The 23,067-nt window shown below is 42.3% G+C and overlaps 1 protein-coding gene across 1 annotated transcript in view; it reads right to left on the bottom strand.

The window, feature by feature from the left end:
- Window positions 1-23,067, bottom strand: part of GALNT10 (polypeptide N-acetylgalactosaminyltransferase 10) — a 45,704-nt gene that overhangs the window by 6,771 nt on the left and 15,866 nt on the right. Inside the window, exons 4-6 of the mRNA XM_019473879.1 lie at window positions 11,562-11,747; window positions 9,521-9,704; window positions 8,510-8,627 (exon numbers count right to left, since the gene is read on the bottom strand). Of these exons, the coding sequence (XP_019329424.1) occupies window positions 8,510-8,627; window positions 9,521-9,704; window positions 11,562-11,747 (488 nt within the window). The remainder of the gene's footprint in view (window positions 1-8,509; window positions 8,628-9,520; window positions 9,705-11,561; window positions 11,748-23,067) is intronic.

Genomic DNA, 23,067 nt, shown 5'->3' on the forward strand with positions numbered 1-23,067 from the left:
TTTACTTTAAAGTACACTCTCTCCCAAATGCCCTCCCCACTTTGCCTTAGTCTCAAATCCTATAACTACCTGCTTAAAGCCATGCAGCAAGCCTTGATTTAGCAGAAGTGCTATCAAGTCCAATGGCTAAACAGTTCAATTTTGCATTCTTTAAAGAAAAGAACAGAAAAAAAATCCAAGCACCCAGAGAACAGCACACTTTAAATTGCTATATGTTATTACAGCAATAGTAACCACAATAGTTAAACTGGACTGCCATATAAGACCTAGGTATAGGTTGTGTAATGTTGCTGTAAAAGGGAGGCCATCTCTGTAGTACAGGTCATGTGTTACACAAAACACTCCAAGGAATTCATGAGCCTGTTCAAGTGCCAGAAAACAGAATAAACTGCTACTTTTTCCCGTGGTTATCACTGCTCTCGTATGGTTTCATTGCTGATATGCACTCATTACTTTTGCAGCTTTACAATTAAGTAGAAATCCCTGGCTGGTGAAAACATAATTAGCTTTAAAAAAGCCCTCAGAAAGTCACTGGAACACACTGTTAGTTGAAGATGACTACCTTGATGCTTGGTTAATGTCTAGATTAGACCCAGAAGTTTGTTCCCCCATCTGGGAAGATTTCACTCTATGCCAACCCTCTGCAACAACTTTCTTTTATTCCTTATTTATAGCATGGATGTAATAATTTTGTCCAAGCAAAACCAAAGGAGATGTGTTCTGAACCAGCCAACCTACTTCATTAGGTTTAAGAAATATATTCTTATGTACTTGCCAGAGATATCTAATCAATACTTAAAGAAAAAATATCCTCCAGTATGCAAAACAAATGACTTTCTGAATTCTTGAAGCATGACAGTCTTGCCCTTCATTTTGTCCCCAGATCTTATGTTAATGCCCTGAAGGCAGCAGTATTTAAGAAGGTCTGCTGGTCCTGCAGGCTGATGCAGTGTTCTTGATCTCTCCATTCACTGTGGCTAATTTGAGCCACCGCAGTTCACCGTACAATGAGCTTAGTCAACAGCTTCACACATAGCAGGCAATTCCATTAATATTCTACAGTGACAATATTAAATACTTAGCTTGGAAGAGAAATATTTGGCCAAGGCTGCTGCATAATTATTAGCTCTGACACTAAAGTCCTCTGGAGTTTCAGCTCTGTCTACTGGCCCTAATAATTACAGTCATTTGCTGACTGCGTATAACTTAATGGAGGTTGGTTGCTCTCAGTTAGAGGAATATTTTTCACAGGCAACTTCTAAAGTTCAAGGTACTTAATTACATGTCATTATGGTGAGAGAGACAAGAAGAAAGTTGACAAACACTCCTTCTACAGAATTTCATTCCTTTTGTCCCTGCTGTGTCTTGAGAGGCTGGTACAGAAGAGATGAAGATGAAAAAAGAAACTAGCGCTCAGCTTCTGTGAAGTTTCTAGTGGAATTAGAAATGCTTCTTATTTTATAGCTGCTGTACTTTTTGCTGCAGAGGGCCACAGTGTGATTTCTCTGCTAGGAAATTAACAGGTAGACTGAAAAAACAAGAATTTGGGGATGTTTTGTGTTTCTACGACAGAAATGGTTTGTGCAAGACTCTTTCAATTACCAGTCTTTATCTCCAACAGATCTGGGAACTATAAAAAACTGCAGGAACAGCTGAAGAACCCTAGAGCTCAGTTGCACAGACAGACACACTCCTCAACAACCCGTATTCTTACCCTGTGCACTGCACCCTACATCACGAAAGCCCTATCGGTTCACAAGCAGCTGCATTTTAGTGTAACACAAGCCTGAACGAAAACACCAGCTTGTTATTCTTGCTGCCTGCCCACAGGATGCCTTACCTGCCCTTGATCTCTAAGGCCTGCCCTTGATCTCTAAGGAAAGGCTTTCATTCAGGCCACCATGAATACGCATCTCCTCTGAAAACACGACTTCCCTAAGTTAAGTGAGAAACAGACCCCTGCAGTCAATATGCAGCTAGAGAGGAGAGCGCTGTCCTTGCACTGCAGAACTTGTGAAGCAATAATACAGACAGCACTTATCTACCGAGTGGTACGTTGGAGGGGCAGGGGGTATGGGAAGCTAGACAGAACTGGTGATATGTTGGGCCAAGAGCTCCAAGCTTGTACAAGACTCCAGGCATAGAAGACGACGTTACATAAACACATGTAATGACATGATAAAAAAGGCTTCTTAACCGAGTTACTGAACAAGTAAAATCTAAGATCAGTTTTACGTGCTCTTTTCCTAACTGTGCTTTAAAGTATTTACTCCCAAATGATGCTGCAATTACCAGTTCTGTGTGGAGGCAACAGAAAGCTTCCTAATTCCTGCTACCAGAGCTCAGTGACCCTTTCAAGGTACTTTGCCAACTCAGTGCCTTTTTAACATTGTCTCACGCTGCAAGTGACAGTGTGGCACTTGCAGTACAAATCTAATTTTAAAAGCAGGCTTTCCATTCATTCATTGCTGCTTTGATTTATTTTATTAGTGAGCTGCTTTGTGCAGTGACAGAACTCATTACAACCTCCATAAAGACAATTACCAGTCTTTATCTATAAAACTGGAAGAAGGGGGAGAGGGAAAGAGCACGACATGCATTGGTAAAACACAGCCAACAAAAGCATTAGAAAGCTAGAGGTAAAGGTCAGGGGAATCACATCCAAGGGTCTGTCAAGGAATAACTGCAAGTGAAGCAAACCCAAAATAGCTGCATGCTAGCTGAGAGAATGCTTCAACTCAGTTAGCGATATTTGGTTGTTTTTAAACAAGGGTACAGTTCACAGGCATGACACACCGGAACTTACACTGCTAAAAATACAGCACTGTCAAACAGCTGAAACAGCACTGTTTGTGGGGCAACACCTTGTGCCTTCACAGTGACACTGACTGTCACTTACTGTGTTCGCCTTAGGCTAGGGGAGCCAGTTTCCTCTTGTTCTTGTTTTACAGAAGGGTGAGATGGTGCCTCATCTCCCTGGCTGACACGACAGTAAACATCAGAGCCTGAACTTGATGCACTTAATTTCAGTCAGCCATTTACTAGAACGCCGTATGAACAAGAATTAAAGCTGGTCAGGCAGGCAGCGCTTTACACAATGATCTAATCAGATCTCATTAGGAGAGAATAGGAAATTTCTCTTCCTCCTCAGGCAGAATTTTACCAATCTACATTTTGAGCTAGCAATCTAGCAGCTGACAGATCTGCTGGAATTAAGAGAAAACCTGGCTATGCTGAGGTCAACGGGCATACTGCAACAGATTTTTCTAAGGCCACAATCCCACCTTAATAATAAAACCATATACAAGAGAAGTCAAATAACATCACCAGTGATATTACTTCCATCTTCTCAGTGGCCTGGAGAGCTGTAACTCCATATTCATAAAGCAACTCAAGAGCCTTTGACTCAGCTAGCGTGCTATGAAAGCACAAGATAATATGCCACCTATTCTCTACATGAGAACGTTACACAGATCCAATTCCCTTTCTGCTGTTTCAGAAAACAATGTCACGTAAGACGGCTGAACCTCTCCTCTCAAACACAATACAATACCGCAGTTGGTGTGCGAACACAAATTATCTGGGTATACAAGGTTTATGGTTTCCAAAGACTGCACCATGATGAGTCAATGCTTCCCAAGAGAGGAAAAAATCACAAAGGAAAGATTCAAGCCTTGAAAAGAAAGCTGTTTCTGCAAGCCACAACAGAAATAAAGACCATGGGATGGACCAATGAAGAGAAGCTGGCAGGTTGTCTGAGCACACACTGAAAGGTGGGAAGAAAAAGACACAGTGGATAAGTCAAGGGGGATCTCTGCATAACAAGGTAGGTGAGAGGATGAAAGCAAGGGCAACCAGTAATTCAGGAAAATCGTAATCCTCTGTATTGTAAGCATCAGCTGCTGTTGCAGCTGGGACTTACTGCTCTATAAAAGATTAAGGTAGCTCAAAAGGCACAGGGATCTATGTGTTTGCACAGCGCCTTCTCTCATACAACATACACCAGCATGGCCCCTCCTTACCGTCTGGAGCATTTTAGAGTAACGATAGCACTTTCCAATAATCACGTTTCAGAGTGTAGGGGGGTCTATTTTCCTGCTGCTGCTTGGTGGGAGGCTACTCTGGAACCTGAAACCAAGCACATAGGGGAATAAGGCCAAAAATTCAAGTCAACGGTCTGAAACTGATCTCTGCATCACCAGATAGGAAGGGAGAAAGAAGCCACCCTGTACTGCAGCTGAGAGCCTTAGAATTAAGCAGCATGTGCTGGCTTAAAAAAAAAAAAACACAAAAAAAGTAGCAGAATGCCTGGCCTGTTTCAGTGTGGGCAAACGTGAGCTGCTGGAAAGTGGTGTGAATATGTGCCTGGAATAAGCAGTGGAGGCTCACAATCAGCACTAGCTTCAGCAATACAACTAGAAATGCTGTCAGAACTGACCCCTTGGCAGCTGCACCTTAACTATGCACCTGCCAGGAGGCCAGTGGCAAAATGTGAATCAGAAATGTGCTGCTGACACGGGGCAAAGGAGATGCATGCATTAGATATGCAAACAGAAGCTATGGAGCACTTGGATTTGCTGGAAAACATGCAACATGTTTTATGCTATGGAAACCAAGAGAAGCAATCCCTGTCGATGCTTTGGGAAAAGGATCTAGAAAAATGCAATGATCTATGATCACCAGAATAAGTGCAGTGGATGTTTCCTAGTGCTGAAGCAAGGAGTGAAGAACGTGAGTGCTGCCCATCTCTTTTGCCTCCCCCTTAATTGTTCTTTTCAGGGCAACTGTCGATATGGCTTGCTTGCACCAAGCCCTTTGAATTTTATGAAGACTTTACAATCTCTAAATTACAAGATAAACATTTCTAAAACTGAAATGATCTATCACCTAGTGAGGGACGATTCCAGATTCTCATTCTTCGCTCTTGAAGTTCAATGTACGATTAAAGGATTGAGAACCACACCACTCAATATCTGAGGTACAAAGTACATCTATATTTATGCCTATACAAGTCAGAGACAACACTTTTTCCTCTTCTGTTTCCCCATACCCCAAAAAATCAAAGACTATATATTTATGGAAGAGAGGCGTGAAGCAGTTCAGTGAAGATTACGTAAGCCAAACAGAATAGAAGCCACAAAAATACTGAAAAAGAGGCAACATGATCGCAAATAAAACTGAGCGTAGATAAGTGCTTTACAAAGTAGCATTTGTAGAAAGGAACAGTTTAAATGCTTCATATATACTGCTCCGAATTAAATACATTAATCTCAAAGAAAATGAAGTGGTTATGTAGGCAGCAGAATGTAGGTATTTATTGAGTATGCAGGAGCATTCAGAAAATCAGAGCTATTAAGTTGTGTTTAGAAGAGGAAGGACACATTGCCACTTTGGGTAAAGTATTCAACTTTGTTCACATCACTGCAGAAAGATACCAAAGACCAGAAAAAGTGTAAGAGAGGAGAAGTATGGAAGTGACTCCCAAAAAGCAAAAAAAAAAACCCCACCTCAATGAAGTCCACTGAACAGAGAAACTACGGCTGTAGAGTTGGGGGCAGCAGAAAGGAAAGGTAACAAGTGCCACACAAATAGCTGGGCATGCTTGTTTACCCTTTCTCCAGAATACAAGAATGTTCTCCAAGGTCAGCATCTGGTAATCCACTGAGATGGAGGAGAATGGTTCTTACACCACGCAGACCTGCAGAGCAGTTTGCCTGGAGCATTCTGCAAGCAGGGTTCATGAAAAAGTGAGGCTCATTTGAACAGGTGTAATGCCTGCAACTAAAATTCAAGACTGCAATCTTCCTATTGCATCTGATGATGACCTGAAATAGGAAGACCCCTGACCTGTAGAAGTACTGGGTTATAGGCACTGAGCTATTCTGGATATACACAGGTCAAGAGAAGAAAGAAGCGTGTGTTTTCTGCTTGAATATGGAATGGATAGATCGACTCCTTCATTTCTAATCTAGAAATTTCTGTTTTAAGGGATTGAGAAGACCCAGAAAACTGCAAACCAGCAGTTAGGGTTAGAACATTTATTTCTAATTTAAATTTTTTTGTCCCTCCAGCATGCTATGTTTTCTAGTGATGTTTGGTGTACACATTTCATACAAGGAGCAAGGCTTCTATTAATAGAGTTTGATTCATCCTCTGGCTCAATGTTTTCTGAGGTGCTAAACACTGATGGTTTCTCTGTTGGCTTGCCTTCAGCCTGAAAGTTTCTTCTCAGAAGGAAGCAGAGCCAGCTGATGACAGAAATACATACGATCTCAAAACAGAAAGGCAAGAGGCTCCTAAATAAACTTGTTTATTTCCAGTCTCTCAGCAACAGAGCCCTGGATTTTAAAATAAAGGCAAAAAACTGTAAAGCACAGTCCATACATGGCCAAAAAAGAATATGCTTAAGGAGAAGAAAAAAAAAAGAAATCTACTCCTGGTGAGGGACGAGAAGGCCAGATTTGATGCAGTGGATCAAAGACCAGCAGTACAAAAGAGTACCTGCACCCACAACTCCAAGCACAGGAATGGATTCTTTGTTAAAGCCGGGCTGTAAATTTGGCACACTTAGAATCTGAATTCCCACTAGATAATAAATAATGTGAAAACAGGTACCCCACGTCTAAACCCAGAGCTTTAAATTATTTGACAGTGCCCCTTTAACTACAAAATCTCAGTCTGCTTCTAAAGGTAAAAACGTAGCTCTAAGCTCTCCAGGAAATGTCATAGCTTCATAAATTCTATGAACAAACCTTCTATTCTTGCAATTCCAGCAGAATTATTAAATCTATCAGCCACAGATGAATGTATCAATTTATCTTAATTTCTGAAAATACACTGAGCCTTTTTCAGTTAAAACTTCATTTTTCTATTGCACAATGAAAGAAAAAAGGGGGTCTTTGCAGAGATTAATTAAAGCAAATTTATCCCTCCATAAATTACCATCTCTGGACTGAAATAAAACACAGCGTGTTTCAGAGAGGATAAGCAAACAGACAAATGAAGAAGTCTTATTTCCTGCAGATCAAGCAGTGTGGCTGTCTGCTGTGGCTTTAGAGACAAAGGGTTTGCCCAGCCACTGTCATCACTCTTGGAAACCAGCATTTTCAAAAAGGAAAAGAGGCTGAATACTGCCACTGCCCCTCCTGCAGAGAAGGACACTGTTACACAATTTCACTACCTGCAACACAAAGAATAAATGGCTCTAACCATTAATGTAATGACATCTCCAAAGAGGGTGTCCCCTGCCCCTCCCTTCCCACTACCGTTACAGAGGACAAGGGACCTCCAATATGACTTTATTACTTAGGGTTTTTTGTGAGCAAACAATGGAAGAAAATACATTGTCTTGAAAACAATGTCTTTTCTTGCATTATTTGCTGTACAGTAGTACACAGTGTGTATGTATGGTAATATGGCTTGCTGAATATAGTTTGATATGCCTTTGAATTGCACAGCAGCATCAAGAATTAGGAATCTGTTTTGTGAGAGATCAGCCGTGACTTGTTTGTCGGGGAGACCGATGAGGAATTTTAGCTGCCAAAGCTAAATTGTGCGCTGCGTTAGCCTCGTGCTGAGGCCAACTAGCTTAGTTCAGTGGCATTCAGACAGCTATAAGATTATATATTCAGCCTCTGAAAGAGAAACCACACGGTGGCCCAAACAGAGTTTAACGTAGAAATCTTTATTTGCTCCAGGCTATGGAAAGGATTCCCACCACTGAAGAGAAGAATAGCCACCTGCCTTCAGTGGTCTGGGACATTCCAGTGGGTTTCCTAGAACGGATTTCAGAGTGCCATATTCCAAGATAACACAGGTACCAGCGGTCTTCGTGGGTCACAGTGACTCGTTACTATTAGTATGCATTTCTGGTCAGCTGGCTAACTCTTATTTTAAAGCCCTCAACTGAACAGCTTGGTCAATCAGTAAGTGACAGAATTGTCCCCAAGCCAGGCAGATAATAATCTGAAGTCATTGCCAGCAACAGCGTTATTATTCCAATTGTTGAGGATTTCTTACAGGGTAATTAATAGTCTCAGTTCCTTGCAGCCAGGAGACAGGTGGATTGACAATAGACACTAAGTTACTCTCATCTCTGGGAACGCAAGCTCAGGACTGAGGTACTCAACTGGGCAAACACTGAGCTGCCTGAATCCTCCATCCCTCAAGAAGGAGGGTATTTCATCTTCTTGCCAGAGTGAGTACTAAGAAGCCTAACAGTCAGAGTGAGCTCCATGCAAGCTGACTTACCCTTGTTGGGAAGAGCACATGCACCTGAAGCTGTGACCACAGAACGGGGGGACACCCCAGCTAATCATGCTCCAAAACTGACCCTCACAAATGACTGATCACATCATCGCTGTTTCTTCTGTGTACTATCTTACTACTCCCAGCTCTTTCACCTTTAGTCACACGCAAAAGCAAGGACAAGATAGATCATTCACATTCTGCGCCTTATAACAATTCTTACTTTTCAAAACAAAAGTAATTTCCAGAGAACATAGCTCACCTTAAAGGATATTTCATACTGCTCTCCTCCCCATATCTCCAGACCTGCATCATACCCTCCCAGCTCCCAGAACCACTTTCTATCGACTGCAAACAGTCCTCCAGCCATTACAGGAGACCTTAAGGAAAAACCAAACTCCATATTACAAACACATTCAAAGATACAGATGTCTGGCTAAACATTTAAAAAACAAAGCAAGAGCTGACAAATGTTCTTTTCACCACCCAGTGTTCTGGCTGCCTTTGCTGCCCTGTCAGAGCACCAAACAGTTGTTTTTGCATTATCTACTAATTTCCCACTTGCAAATGAGGAGGACCAGACTAGGCTCCCTTCAGAACCGGTCAATGCCTCTCCTCCAAACAGGTAAAAGAGTTCACCCTTAAGTGACAGGACATAACCTCTCCCAGAGGGACCCATATGCTGCGCATGTGGTGCTCTGTCTCAGCAGTAGGATCAAGTCATTGAGCTTGACCTCAACAAGTGTTTTGTTGGGGTTTTTTGGAATACTGCAGAAGTATAAAGGACAGCAGAACTGTCTCAATGTTGGCAAGCACAGCAACAGCAGAACATAACTTGATCACAGATTTACTTCTGCAATACATTGCAATCATGAAAATTGCTGTAATTATTCTGCTAGGTTTTCTGCTTCCCCACCTGGGAATGACATATAAGCCACCATTGGTTTGTTGTTTTTGGCAGAGCATTAGGGATACTAAGTTATGTTTGAAAGATCTCAGTAATAAATGACCACAATAAATGTTACACATTACAGTTTTAAATGAAATGTTAACTTCTGCGGGAATTAAGGTGGCAAAAAATAGCAATGAAAAGGGGAGTGTTCACAGCTACTACACAATGCATTTCTTTTAAACCAACAAAGGAAACAGCTGCCAAAAAGCAAGTAGCTTAACACCAGCTTCTGACTTTTACTACACTGAGGTGTAAACCAACCCTCTAACAGGGTGTTATTTTGTTAGCCAGCTCTTAGCACACTGCATTTCAGTAACTTACTCAAAGGGATCACTGGGATCAAGTTTCTGTAACTCAGGAGGAATAGGGATCCTCTTGTAATACATCTCCCAGTCAAATGCACCTCGCATTGCGTCTCCAGCCTGAGTCTCATATCCAAAGTGGTCATGATCAATAACATCAATCATAGGGCAAACGATAGTCTTGCGGTTTCGTGCAATGCGATCTGAAGATTGGAGAAACATGTTAGAAAACCTGCACCAGTTGGTTCCTTTGACCATGAAATTACAGAAAAGAGCATCAAAAGATGAAGTTGTCCAAGAACGACATAGCTTTCTTCCTGTTCATTCTCTTTTGGGCAGATGCTCCAATTTATACCAAGTTATCTGGTATTTCTGCAATAACTGAGATATTCAAGCTAGAACTATTGAGATAAAAACACCAGGCACTCACGCTACAGTGACCATCACCCAGATGCAGAATGGAAAGACACAGCCACACTACCACAGATACTAAACCGCCAGGCTAAAACCAGACAATCTTGTACTTAGTGAACAGTCCTCATTTTAACAAGCGACTGGGATGTGAACTCTTTCTGCACTGATTCAAAGCCAGGGCAATAACCCATTGTACCACCTAGCTTTAATTGCTATGCCAGAATCTGGCAGGAAGCAATTCAGACTAATGGCATAACTATGCTCAGCAGGCTCAAGAAATGCAAGTGTACCTCCTCCCCTCAACCTTTTCTTCCATCCAAATAATACAAGACAGGATTAATTCCTGCATAAACATCTGGAACTTCTTAAATACTTTATTGAGATGGTCTCTTGTTGGAAGTTAACTTTCAGAGCAGAGGCGACAGATGATGTTTCAGCTTCCAATGCATGTCTAACAGAAATCCCTTCTATGCTTTAAAATTAAAGCATACTCTACATGTTCTCATTTAAATGGCATTTGAGCTAATTCTGTCCTCCCTCCCTGGGGCTCACGAAGCTGCAAATGTTTTACACTATATTGAGACGGTCTCTTGTTGGAAGTTAACTTTCAGAGCAGAGGCGACAGATGATGTTTCAGCTTCCAATGCATGTCTAACAGAAATCCCTTCTATGCTTTAAAATTAAAGCATACTCTACATGTTCTCATTTAAATGGCATTTGAGCTAATTCTGTCCTCCCTCCCTGGGGCTCACGAAGCTGCAAATGTTTTACACTATCGCCAGATACAAACTGTAGTGAAAGCAACAGTATTACCATCCAACAATCCTGCTGACAAACCTGACTAGTTTTTCTTAAACCTCCACTTGACTATTGTCGCCACAGTTTGACGAAGTCACACCTCAGAGCTTTGACAGGTCACTTGCAATAGGGTTGTAAAGGAGTTTGGTACTGGCCAGAGGCATACAGGTACCAGAAACAGAAGGCACTGTCCTTTCAATTAGTCATCCTTGAAAAGAACTGACATTGTAAAACTGATGCCTCCTTAAAGATGAAGCTCTGCCTTGGAAAGGACTGCACATGTTCTACAAATACATACCAGCAGCTGTCATTCACAAGAAGTATCTTCCACAGGCATGCAGACTATGAAGTTAAATATAGTTATATAGGAGAAAAAAAACCCCTAAAAGCTACTTAAAAACTGTATATAAAGATTTTTTCTGTATCATAAAGCCATTCCTCTCTGCAAGCTGCTGAATGACCACGCGACAGTTTACTCTTATAGCAAGCTGTAAATTATTTAGGATTTCATTTAGTGAGGAAACAGAAGAATACGATCTCTGCTCTTTAATTAAGCAAAGCATATGATAGGGTTATTGTACAGTGCAGGACTCTAGAACAGAAAAAAAATTGTGTTAAAGGCTACAAGTTGCAAACGAATCACCTGAGTCTTGTGGTTGTTTGGGGTTTTTTTGTTCTTTGTTTTTTTTGTTTGTTTGTTTTCCCTTTTCAGACATTTCATCTTCCTTTTGTCCACTTACAGCATGAAGAGAAAGCAGCAGGTGGAAATAAAACAAATTCAACACCAACATCTGTTGCCAGCTCTTTAGCAGCTCAGTCTTCAGCCATGTACAGCACCACACGCTTACCTAACAGAGGTGGCAGCCAGTTCACGTTGGCCTCGCAATGGGAATCCAAGAAGGTGATGACATCCCCTATTGCCGCAGAGGCCCCCAGCATTCGAGTTCTTATCAGCCCTTCTCTCTTTTTGGTTCGGAGGATTCTTACATTCGGGAACTGGGCCATATAATCTTCCAGGCGTTTCTTCAGGTGTTCTGTATGAAAATGAGAAATTTAAACACTGTAACAATTAATTTCTTAAAAATGTGGTTCCTTCTTTACCAGAAGGAGGTGTCTTTGGAAGTATGTCCCGAACAGTTAACAAATGCAATAACAGGAAAAAGGAAGTAAGAATAATTTCTTTTAAATCCAGGGTTTAAACTTAACTGCTTTACCAAGACTTCTGAAGATATTCCAAAACCTTATAAAAAATTAAAAAAAAAAAAAAAAATAGAAGAAGATGGAGGAGTGCAGGATGAGAAAGAAAGCAGCAGAGGAAGAGGAAAAGGAATAAAAAGCCAGCTGGCAGACCTCTGGGAGAACTTTATCAGAGCAGGGATTCTAGGACACTTTGGTGGAAAACCAATGTAGCTCAGAAGAGACACAGGACAATTTACTTTCAGAAGTAAACTGCACTCAGTGCATTTAAGTTGCATTTGGTTTCTTCAAAACACACATGACCATCTTCTCATGCATAAATACAAAACAGCAAGAAGCCTGGTCAGACATCCCTCCAAGCCGGCAAGGCATGTGTAGCCACTGTACATATTTGGATGGCTACGTTAAATGCTTATCAGAGGAGATATTTGCATTTAAATATGGAAATATTTACACTACTGAATATGGACTGGAGCCACATCCGAATCAGCACACACACTCGTAGTCACCACGATTAACAAGAATTCAAACAGGAGAGCTGCAGAAAGAGATTACTGAGTGATCAAAACAATAGACAGCTTGTTTAGATGTGGAAATAAAAAGCTTGGTCTACATAAAGAGCGAGGGGCACACAGCTGTCTTTACATCAAAGAGTAAAGCACCAGTAAAAACCTAAAAATAGGCTAAGAGCTGACACTGGCCTAATCACTAATGGGTTGATCTTTAGGCATCTGAAGTTTTGACTTACGTGACAGCAAACCCCATTCACAGTGTGCCAGGGACTGTTCATTAATGCACCATACTATCCGCTGCCATCAGCGACTGATCAAGGAAACAAAACAAACCTTGCTAGGCAAAAGCTAGTTTGTCAAATCTAAGCAATTAACCAATCTTAAAACCTCACACAACAAAACTGGAATAGAGGCAGTCATTCAAATACGGATAACCTCCCAGGTTTATTTGCCTTGACTATAGGGAACAAATCCACTCCATTCTGTATAGCAGAGTCTTCCTTGGCTTCCAAAGCAGGCATGAAAGGCAGGGGCTGAAAAGGCAGACAGTGTGAAAGCACCCCCAAACAGGGCACCAGGGAAGCTGCGTACTGGAATAGCTCTCTAAAAAGAGCAAAGGGGCAAATAAACTTAACTAAGTTATGAGCTCTCCCACATGGTGCTGACCCAGCAATTGTGCTTTAGGGTTTTAGCTACTGGAGGAAAAAAATGGGCAAAATCCCTGACTAACACACGTTCTGCACCTTCTCTTTGAAACAGTCATCATCTGCCTTCCTTCAAAGATCACCCAAATCAACTTCTTTTGCTTTTAAGGTATTCCTAGCAAGCTCTTTACCTTTTGTCAAGCTTGCTTTAACATTCCCCAGGATTTTTTGCTCATAAATGCATTTTAGTGTTTTGCCTGACAAGTCTAATTGTCCCACAATATCTACATAGGTTTCCCTGCTCAATAGAGCCTTTAGTACTTCTTGCTGTCTAGCATGCTTTTCCCTCATCCTTTTCAAGTCTTTTCTGAATAGATCCTCTCAAGCAACCAGAAATTTTGTCCACTCAATTACAGATTTTTCAAATGAGGGCCTTCCATAGAGACTAGATATATTATTAGTGTAGCTGCCTTCCTCCCGAGGCAGCGGGTAGACTTAAAAAGAAAGAAGAAAAAAAAAAAAAAAGAAAAAAAAAGAAAAGCCACCACCACTTTAACATCACAGCTCACCCCTTGCCATTGTTAGTTTATCACAAAAGATTAGTTCAGCAGAAAAGAGAAAAAAAAAAATCCTCACTTCAAGCATAAATCAGCTATGCCCAAGACAGGAGGTACACCTTAGTTAATCTACCCAAGACAAGATAAATATGAGAGTGTCTGCCAGTGATCATCATAAGAAAGGAGGTAACCATCACACAGAAGCTCTGGGTCCGATTCCCCTAACAGTAGCCACAGATACTACAACACTTGCAAGATCAGACCCCACAATATTTACGTTGTCTAAACCAGACCTACAAAGCACTGGAAAGTCTTAAAAAAAAATCCAAAGCTCCAAAACAATGGAAAATGTATATAGACCTTCTGTGACTCTTTATTTTGACAGAAACAAGAAAATGAGAATCATAGAATCATAGAATCATTGAGGTTGGAAAAGACCTCTAAGATAATCAAGCCCAACCGTCGCCCCAACCCCACCATGTCCACTAAACCATGTCCCTAAGTGCCTCATCTACTCGTCTTTTAAATACCTCCAGGGATGGGGACTCCACCACTTCCCTCGGCAGCCTGTTCCAATGTTTCACCGCTCTTTCAGTAAAGAAATTTTTCCTTACATCCAATCTAAACCTCCCCTGGCGCAACTTGAGGCCATTTCCTCTCGTCCTATCGCTAGTTACTTGGGAGAAGAGACCAACACCCACCTCGCTACAACCTCCCTTCAGGTAGTTGTAGAGAGCGATGAGGTCTCCCCTCAGCCTCCTTTTCTCCAGGCTAAACAACCCCAGTTCCCTCAGCTGCTCCTCATCAGACTTGTTCTCCAGACCCCTCACCAGCCTCGTTGCCCTTCTCTGGACACGCTCCAGCACCTCAACGTCCTTCTTGTAGTGAGGGCCCAAAACTGAACACAGTATTCGAGGTGCGGCCTCACCAGGGCCGAGTACAGGGGCACGATCACTTCCCTACTCCTGCTGGCCACACTATTTCTGATACAGGCCAGGATGCCATTGGCCTTCTTGGCCGCCTGGGCCCACTGCCGGCTCATGTTCAGCCGGCTGTCGACCAGCACCCCCAGGTCCTTTTCCGCCAGGCAGCTTTCCAGCCACTCTTCCCCAAGCCTGTAGCGCTGCATGGGGTTGTTGTGGCCGAAGTGCAGGACCCGGCACTTGGCCTTGTTGAACCTCATACGATTGGTCTGGGCCCATCGATCCAGCCTGTCCAGGTCCCTCTGCAGAGCCTTCCTACCCTCGAGCAGATCAACACTCCCACCCAACCTGGTGTCGTCTGCAAACTTACTGAGGGAGCACTCAATCCCCTCATCCAGATCATCGATAAAGATATTAAACAAGACCGGCCCCAGTACTGAGCCCTGGGGAACACCGCTCGTGACCGGCCGCCAACTGGATGTAACTCCATTCACCACAACTCTCTGGGCCCGGCCGTCCAGCCAGTTTTTGACCCAGCGCAGAGTACCCCTGTCTAAGCCGTGAGCCGCCAGCTTCTCGAGGAGAATGCTGTGGGAGACGGTGTGAAAGGCCTTACTGAAGTCCAGGTAGACCACATCCACAGCCTTTCCCTCATCCACTAGGCGGGTCACCTGGACATAGAAGGAGATCACATTGGTCAAGCAGGACCTGCCTCTCATGAATCCGTGCTGGCTGGGCCTGATCCCGCTCATGCCTTGTGAGCGCCCTCAAGATGAACCGCTCCATAATCTTCCCTGGCACCAAGGTCAGGCTGACAGGCCTGTAGTTCCCCGGATCCTCCTTCCAGCCCTTCTTGTAGATGGGCGTCACATTGGCAAGCCTCAAGAGACTGCGAAAGATCCCAGAGGTTTGTCTTCCGCCTGTGTGTTGGTGATTTTACATTTTGGCACCATACACCTTTCTGAACTGTCGTGGTTTGTTGTGCAATTTCATCTGTGGTGACACCTGAAGGCAGCCTAACCGATTCCTCCAGGGGTATGAGGATAGCACGGCTGAGCCAGCTACCAAGAAACACTAGCATGTTTTTGGATCTGGTCTTACGCAGGAAGACACACACCAGCAAGTGAACAAAATGTCACTGGACTTGACCATATCTGTAGTGATGATGATGGCTGCTCTGCTACAGACTAACTGAAGACACATTGATTTATATCTATTAATGAACAAGCAGTTAAGAACTGAGAGATTTCCCCATTTTCATAGTGTAACAGGAGAAAAGAAGGCATTGGAGCTGCAGAGTTTTCTCAGGTGAGTACTCTGCAAAGAGACAGCAGGAACTCTGAAATCCACTGACTTCCCATTCCATTCCCAAATGCCGGGTTTGGTTCTTTAGCACTTCTTTACTACATTTCCATAGTAAAAAAATACCAAAGCATTTCATGCTTGCAGCGAGTAGCCTGCTCTATGCCACATTGGTAAGAAATGTCTCACACATTAGGAATCTTCTTATATCCCTGATGGCTGGAAGAAGCAAGGAAAAGCTACAGGTACTCCATCAGCACCCATGTATTCTCACTGATACAGGGGACACACATACCAACCACTGTCCTTGTAGCCAGGAGGGATGATGCTCAGATAAGCTGTTCCCAATTGCTGCAGAAAAATCCATGCTTGACAGTTGCATTTTATAAGGTTAAGACTTACATATCATGAACTGCAAGTGAGCAGACTTTATTGTATCTACTTTCCCTTACTAAAGAGTCACAGACTTCCAAGCAACCTCAAAAACAACGTACAAAACACAGTGAAACATAATTTTCAAAGACAAGGTTTTCTTATTTCCTTATCCCTGCACTATTCCTGCTCCCCGGCCTGGCCTCCACACACCCAGACGGAAAAATATTTATTTCGTTCTATTACAAATATTGTCACAATTAAGTCAATTTTTGCTTTTAAAAGAAAATCTCAAAAAACAAACAAGTGACATTAACTGCTACAAAATTTTACGAGGCTTTAAAAAAATATATTATGGAATCTTGTCACACTGAGTAATTTTTATTACAAGGGCAATGTTCTTTAATGAAAGTTGTTAGGTGAACTGGATGGATTCCAATGGCTGCGCCTACGCTGGGCAAAGTAATACAGCCCAAACATCTAAATGAGAGTAAGATTATCTGCAGACTAAAAACTAGGCTGGTAGCTTGCTAACAGACTTTGCAATAAATTTGATATACATTAACAGTACCAGTCAAGAACTACTGCTTTCTTTATCTTGAGCTGTAAATAAAACTGTGCGAAGACAGAGGGGAAGCTTCACTAGCAGGCCTGCTTAAGTCCCAAAGCTTTCCAAAATAAGACTTTTTTTTCCTAGGTCAAATTCCTGTGGTGGTCTTACTGCACTTCTTCCTTCTGGCCTCACCATCCAAGCAGAGCTGCCCTCAGATGCCATTAGTCTGGTGACCACCTGTAGCATGGCAAGGACTTTCCAAGAGAGGAATTTCTTACGTCCAGCTGAATTTTCATTCCAGCCACTGCATGCTGCCAATCGAACAGGCATCTAAGAAAAGTTACCACTTCAAAAACAAACATATGCAGAAGCCAGAGGAGGACAGAGGAGCCCAAGGATTATTTTTTTTACAGCTTACAGAGGCAAATGCACGAGAAACCAGGCAACTTGGACATAGATCTGCAGGACCAGAACAGCTTAAATAGCACTGCAGTCGCAGGATCCATGGGACTCAACTGTTCAAGTCAAAGCAGAAGTTACCTCAATACATCCCCTCATGGCAAACCACGCAGCCTGTCTCCACTCAGCAGTGTCTGGGTCCTCCCCGTCTCTTTCACACCCCATTGGCTCAGCCATGTTTTCAGAGGCTTGTGCAAAATCATTAGCAGGTTTGTAGCCTATTTTGAATTGATTTAGCTCCAACCAAAGTCATTTTCCCACAGAAATCAGTGGAAGTGATATAGCAATTCTCAAGTTTAACATGTTTTTAAATAACGTCTTGCCTGCATGCTTTAACTTCAACAGCTATTCCCCTCAAGAGCTGCTCTGCAGTACAAAGGAACCTCATTCCCTTCAGCTCACACAGCTCAGTTTTGCAGGCAGCAGCAGGCCACTGTAGTCACAGCTCACAGACGAAGCCTCGCCTGGTTTGTGTCCTTTTCCCTCCCCCAAATCACACACCAAGACCTGAAGCACTGTTTAGAGGTAATGGCATATGGGGTGGTTACCTTCCCCATAGACACCTACATGCAACTAGTGCGTACCTCCCTCACCAAGCAAACTGGATGCGTGTGCTAGGCTGCCTCCCAGTAGGTTGGGTGAGTTAAAGAAAAGTAGTTGCATCAGGCCTGCTGGGAACTTGAGACTTGGTTTTGTTTTTAAGCAGGAGATGCTGCTTAAGAGACATGGAGCTGATGACTCAGGTCATTCTCTCCTGAGATGCAAAGATGGGTGTTGTTTTGAGGAAGACACTGGGCTCTTTTAGAGCAGACTCATGTTCTGGTGGCACTTTGGGACTCTCCAGAGCTCAGATGATTAAGATGAGCTCCACCTCTGACTGCAGTGAATCATGGGCAGCTGCAACTGAGAGGTGCTCAACACACATTTGCCTTCTCTACTTTGAAGGATTCAAGTTGAACATTTTGAATAATGTGGCCATTGCTCAGGCTTTCGAACTGTCAAGGTCACTAATTGATCCCAGGGCTGAAAAGACAGCAGATTTTTTTGGTCCCATCCCATGAAACCTTTCTTTTCACAGATGTTTGAACTCAAAGGAGCTGCAAGCAAACCTTTTACTTTCACTCAGGCAAACTGTCCTCTGCAGAGGTGGATGGGGTAAGGCTTTTAGGACTTAACACAGTTTGTTTGGCATAAAGTCTTTTTATATATGGTCCTGTAACATCTCTGCAGTATTTGGCAGGGAAGGGAGTGCCAATATTTGTGATCTTGGGACAGAAAAAAAGTTAACTCATTTTAAGTACCAGTCAGGACTTGAAACTATGATACAGATTTATATCCAGAGAAAGAATTAGGAGGGAAGCATTTCCCCTGTCCTACTAGTGCAATGTTTCATGGTTCATATGTTACTATAGACCACATCAGCTTTGGTTTCTGAATTTTACACTGTACAGCACATCTGCAACTCTGGTGCCTTTCCTTGTATGAGTACCATGAACCCAATACAGAATGAGCAGCACCGCAGAAATCAGAAACATTCAGACACCTTCCCATGTTACTCAGATGCCACCAGTGAAACCGAAGTTCCCTCTGCCCTACAGCATCCTGCCTCCTGCCGAGGTGCTTTGCTTCAGTTTACACACAGAAGGTCGAAGATATTATGAAGACGGGAGAGCCATTGCACTCTGGAAATTCAGGGAACTTTCCACCTCCTGCTGAAGGGCACATGGCACAGGAGGAGAGGACTGGAGGATCTGCGGAACTCCCTTTTAAGCAGACAGGGCTGGTTTCCCTTCTCTGCAGGTTATTTTGGCTAGTTTACAACCACCAAAACCTGAAGTGCAACTGTTCATCTGGCATTTGTTTACAGGTTATCCCAGCTTCCCATCCCTACCCTCCCACACGCAAACATGCTTGTTTAAGATTACAAATGAAGCTATTCATCTTTACTTAGATACTTGGCCCTAACGTGCTGTTTAACAATTTAAGAATGAATTATACTTCTCCTGAATCTATCACAATGTGCAAGCCAGGCCTCCCTGAAATAGAAAGCTCTCCATCATTGAAATTAACTTCTCTCCCTGTTTTGGTGCAGATGAGTAATCTTTTTAAATAGCAAAATGTGCTGTTATCCAAACAGGCAGCACTTACACTAGTTTTAATTTTTTTTTTCTTCAATGTTTTCACCCTCTGATCACTGAAGTTGGTTGGAAGGATAATAAACTGATTTAATAAATTGTACTATGAACACCAGTCCCAATAATAGCAAACGGATTAAGCTGATCACAGCCTTCCAAGCTGAATCTTCCTACAAACAAAGAAGAGGCGGCCTGGGAAGGGAGAAAATTAGTATCCGTTGCATCACTGAATACAGTTCTGTGGTAGACTTAAAGGGGACGGGGCCCAGTTTCCACTGCCCATTCTGCACCAGTGTTGGGTCTCAGCACATCTTTACAAATGAAAACTGGGGGGAAAAAGGGGTTTCTGTGCATGGGACAATAGCTGAAAGTGTACCACGCCACTTGCTAATACAGCAGTCATCACTGTTTAGATTCTAACAAAGATTAAAAGAATTAGGTTTCTGGAAATCTTATTGACTTTGTTCTCTTTCTAAATGTTTTAAAACCGAGCTTTCATTTTAGGTACAATAAAGTGCACAAAAGTGGAAGCATGGGACCTAAGAAATAAGCCAGACTGCAAGTTGCTGGGGCAAAGACCACTTGTGCGAGCCTGTGCTGTGTGCTTCAATAAACTCAAGTGCATAAACTTCTGCTGTCTTGCCTGTATCATCAATTACTTCCTGAATTTGCAAAGGGAACTTTCTCATAGCTTCCTCCACCCTACAGCAGACATCCAAACCCTGCTCAGTTATGGCTTCAGGAGATACTAATACTGAACGCAGACACAAAGGTGTAATCTTAAAATGAGAAAATTCACATTTACTGGCATTATCATATAAATACACCCAGACCCTAGGGAAAGTTTAGTAGGCTGCATTTCCAAGCAGGGAAATACACAGGGAATAATCATCTTAGCTACAGGATAACCTCTTAATCTCTCAGGAAAGTTTAATTTGTAACGGAAGTCTATTCCAACTGTTTCTTCCTGAGGGAATCCAGAAAAATCCATTTTTGGATTGTCCTTCCTTCACGCTGTAAGGTTTAAGCACCTTTTGTTCATTAGAAGCAGTGAAGCCAACCTGCGGTGTATGCTTCAGTTCTTAAGTCCTGCATACTGACTCCCTGGTCAACCCACGATATCAATTTTTCCTCCTGTGCCATAACCCATCTTTCCCAGGGGGAACAGCCCTAGTTTACTCTTCTCCCTTCCCATTTCATTAAATATGTATCAAGATTAAAGCACCCACTTAGGTTTTTTTTCCTCTTCTGTTGACTACGTTTGATCTAAAGAGGTGATTTTGTGACTCTCAGTCATTTCCTCGTCGATTGCTTTTAACATCAGAGAGACTGTTTTGCTGACATACAAACGAGATAGCTGCAGTTTTTGGCCTATGTAGCCTTTGTAGCAGCTGAAACAGGAGTGAACTCCTTGCAGCACACTTAATATTCAGCTCAAGTTTGATGTAGCCATGGTGACTAGCAGGAAGGGCATTACTGTCCCAAATACTGCCTTCAACCCAGGGAATTTGTGCCCTCATCTTAAGGCTAAATAAGTGGTTTTGATGTTCCAGTTGTTTAACCAAGGGTATGTCTGCACTCCTGCTCAATGCTAACACACTTCTACTAAATTGATGAACACTGTATGAGCAGGTGAAACCACTGAAAAACATTAAGACAAGCCACCATACCAATGGCATCACCACTTCCAGCAGCCCGAGGCTGATATACACACCACACACTGGTTCAGGATCTTGCAAATTTATACTCCACTTTCTGTACTAGAGTTAAAAAGGGTGAGAGACCAGATTAATCTTTAATTGCCTTTAATCTACATCATTAACTGCTTTCTGAGCACTGGAGAAACAAGCAAAGGTGCAAAAGCATTTCAGAAGTTTGCTTAGAGGACAGAACAAACCCAATTGAACACGACTCTTCTGCAACCTGCAAGCTTCAGAACAGAGCGGGTGCACAGGGACCGAGTCAGAACAAGCTGCTGTGCTAGAGGGATTAGCTGCGTCTACATCTGGTGAGCATGTCAGTCTACATTCACTGTTGATAGCCATGTACTGGATAGGCTATCATGACATGAACCTAAAGCCTACGACCAACAGCAAGAACAAAACTTGCCATCAGTTGGAGTGATGCAGGCAGATGAAGTGTTAAGACATTTCATGCTGAAACATTTTTGAACATATCAAAGCTGTAAGATTAAAGCCTTAAAAGTCACTGAGTTTTGCTGGGGGAAAAAAAAAAAGAGGCAAAAAAAACCCCAACCCCAAACAAACCAGTCCTCAGAGGTTCAGCTCTGCCTTTATCAGCAGTATTCATGTACAAAAAACTTCTTGGCCTGAAAGTATTTGCTCTGTGCAAAACAACAAAAAAGGAAAGATTCCAGAAAGAGCACAAGAATTAACAGAAAATTCTACTCCGGACTTTGGTCTTGTTAGAGAATATGCCATTAGGTCCAAGATGTAACCCACTTGAAAGTTGCTTTGATTTGGTAGGAATGCACCCCTTCGGAGTCCAAAGGCTTTATCTCAAGTGTCTAAGTGAGGAAGAACAACTATGAAGCCTAAAATTAATAGCACAGAGCTACAAAATTTTTGCTTTGGGGTTGCAGCCAAATGGAGTATTGTAAAACTGATAATACTTCATTCCTACGATGATGCTCATACATTAATAACCCTGAATGACAAAGCAGAAACATGTTTGTCTTGTAGTGTGTATGTCAGAACAGAAAATGAAGTATTTGGCAAACGAAAAAATTACCAATACAGCTGCAGGAAAAATACAGACACATTTGACTTGTAGTAACAAACTCCAGCATGTCAGAAGTATATTTTACAAACTCACACTTTACTCTTTTCTTCTAGACCTCTTCGCCATCAGTTTCCAACGCTCTTATTTACTTTATTGGCAAGAAATGCAACTATTACACTAAGTTACTGACATCTGCCAGAAAGGTCAATAAATTTATTGGATCCTGAAGCACAAATCCAGGACTGTTCACAGCTGTGCTGATACCAAAACTAAAACATCCCATGGAGAATATTGTTCTCACCTGACACATTCATTTTAGCTGGTTGACAGAGGGAAGAGGGTAGTACCAATAGCTGAAGGTACCCTACTTTTAAATCTTGAGCCTTGGCTTCCACCATTCAGCATGGTAAACTACCATGTTCCAATGGAGACATCAACACATACTTAGCTTATGGGTAATAGGCAACAGTGGTCCTCATGACATTTATGAATAAATGCTATATTGAGAGAATAAGTATGGCATTTCTTTACTAAGAAAATATCACTGCAATTAAAACTATATAGAAAAGGAAGGTGTTTTAGATTATCCACTTTTATTTTTAAATTGCAGCAGCATTACCTTCCCATTTTCTCGAAGTGAAGACTTTTCCACCTTTATCAAAGTCCTTATGTAGGAACAGCTGCTTTGTCAATACCACCCAAAATGCATGCTTAAATAGCAGAAACTATGATTACCAATAATAGACATCATATATGAGTACTGGCAGAGGGTGTTTGAATCACATTTCTAATTAAATTCTACAGAGAAGCAGCTGTAAAGCATTAAAATGCTGATTTGCACTGCAGCTAGCAGATACCTAGATTTTTGACTCCTAGCAGGTGAGGACAAGTACTTCAAGGCGAGGAGAATAAAATTAAAGCTGTTTTCCTGCAAGTTTCCACTAATAGAAACTACATG

Source organism: Aptenodytes forsteri, unplaced genomic scaffold, assembly GCF_000699145.1.
Source record: "Aptenodytes forsteri isolate BGI_AS27 unplaced genomic scaffold, ASM69914v1 Scaffold54, whole genome shotgun sequence".
Classification (NCBI taxonomy): domain Eukaryota; kingdom Metazoa; phylum Chordata; class Aves; order Sphenisciformes; family Spheniscidae; genus Aptenodytes; species Aptenodytes forsteri.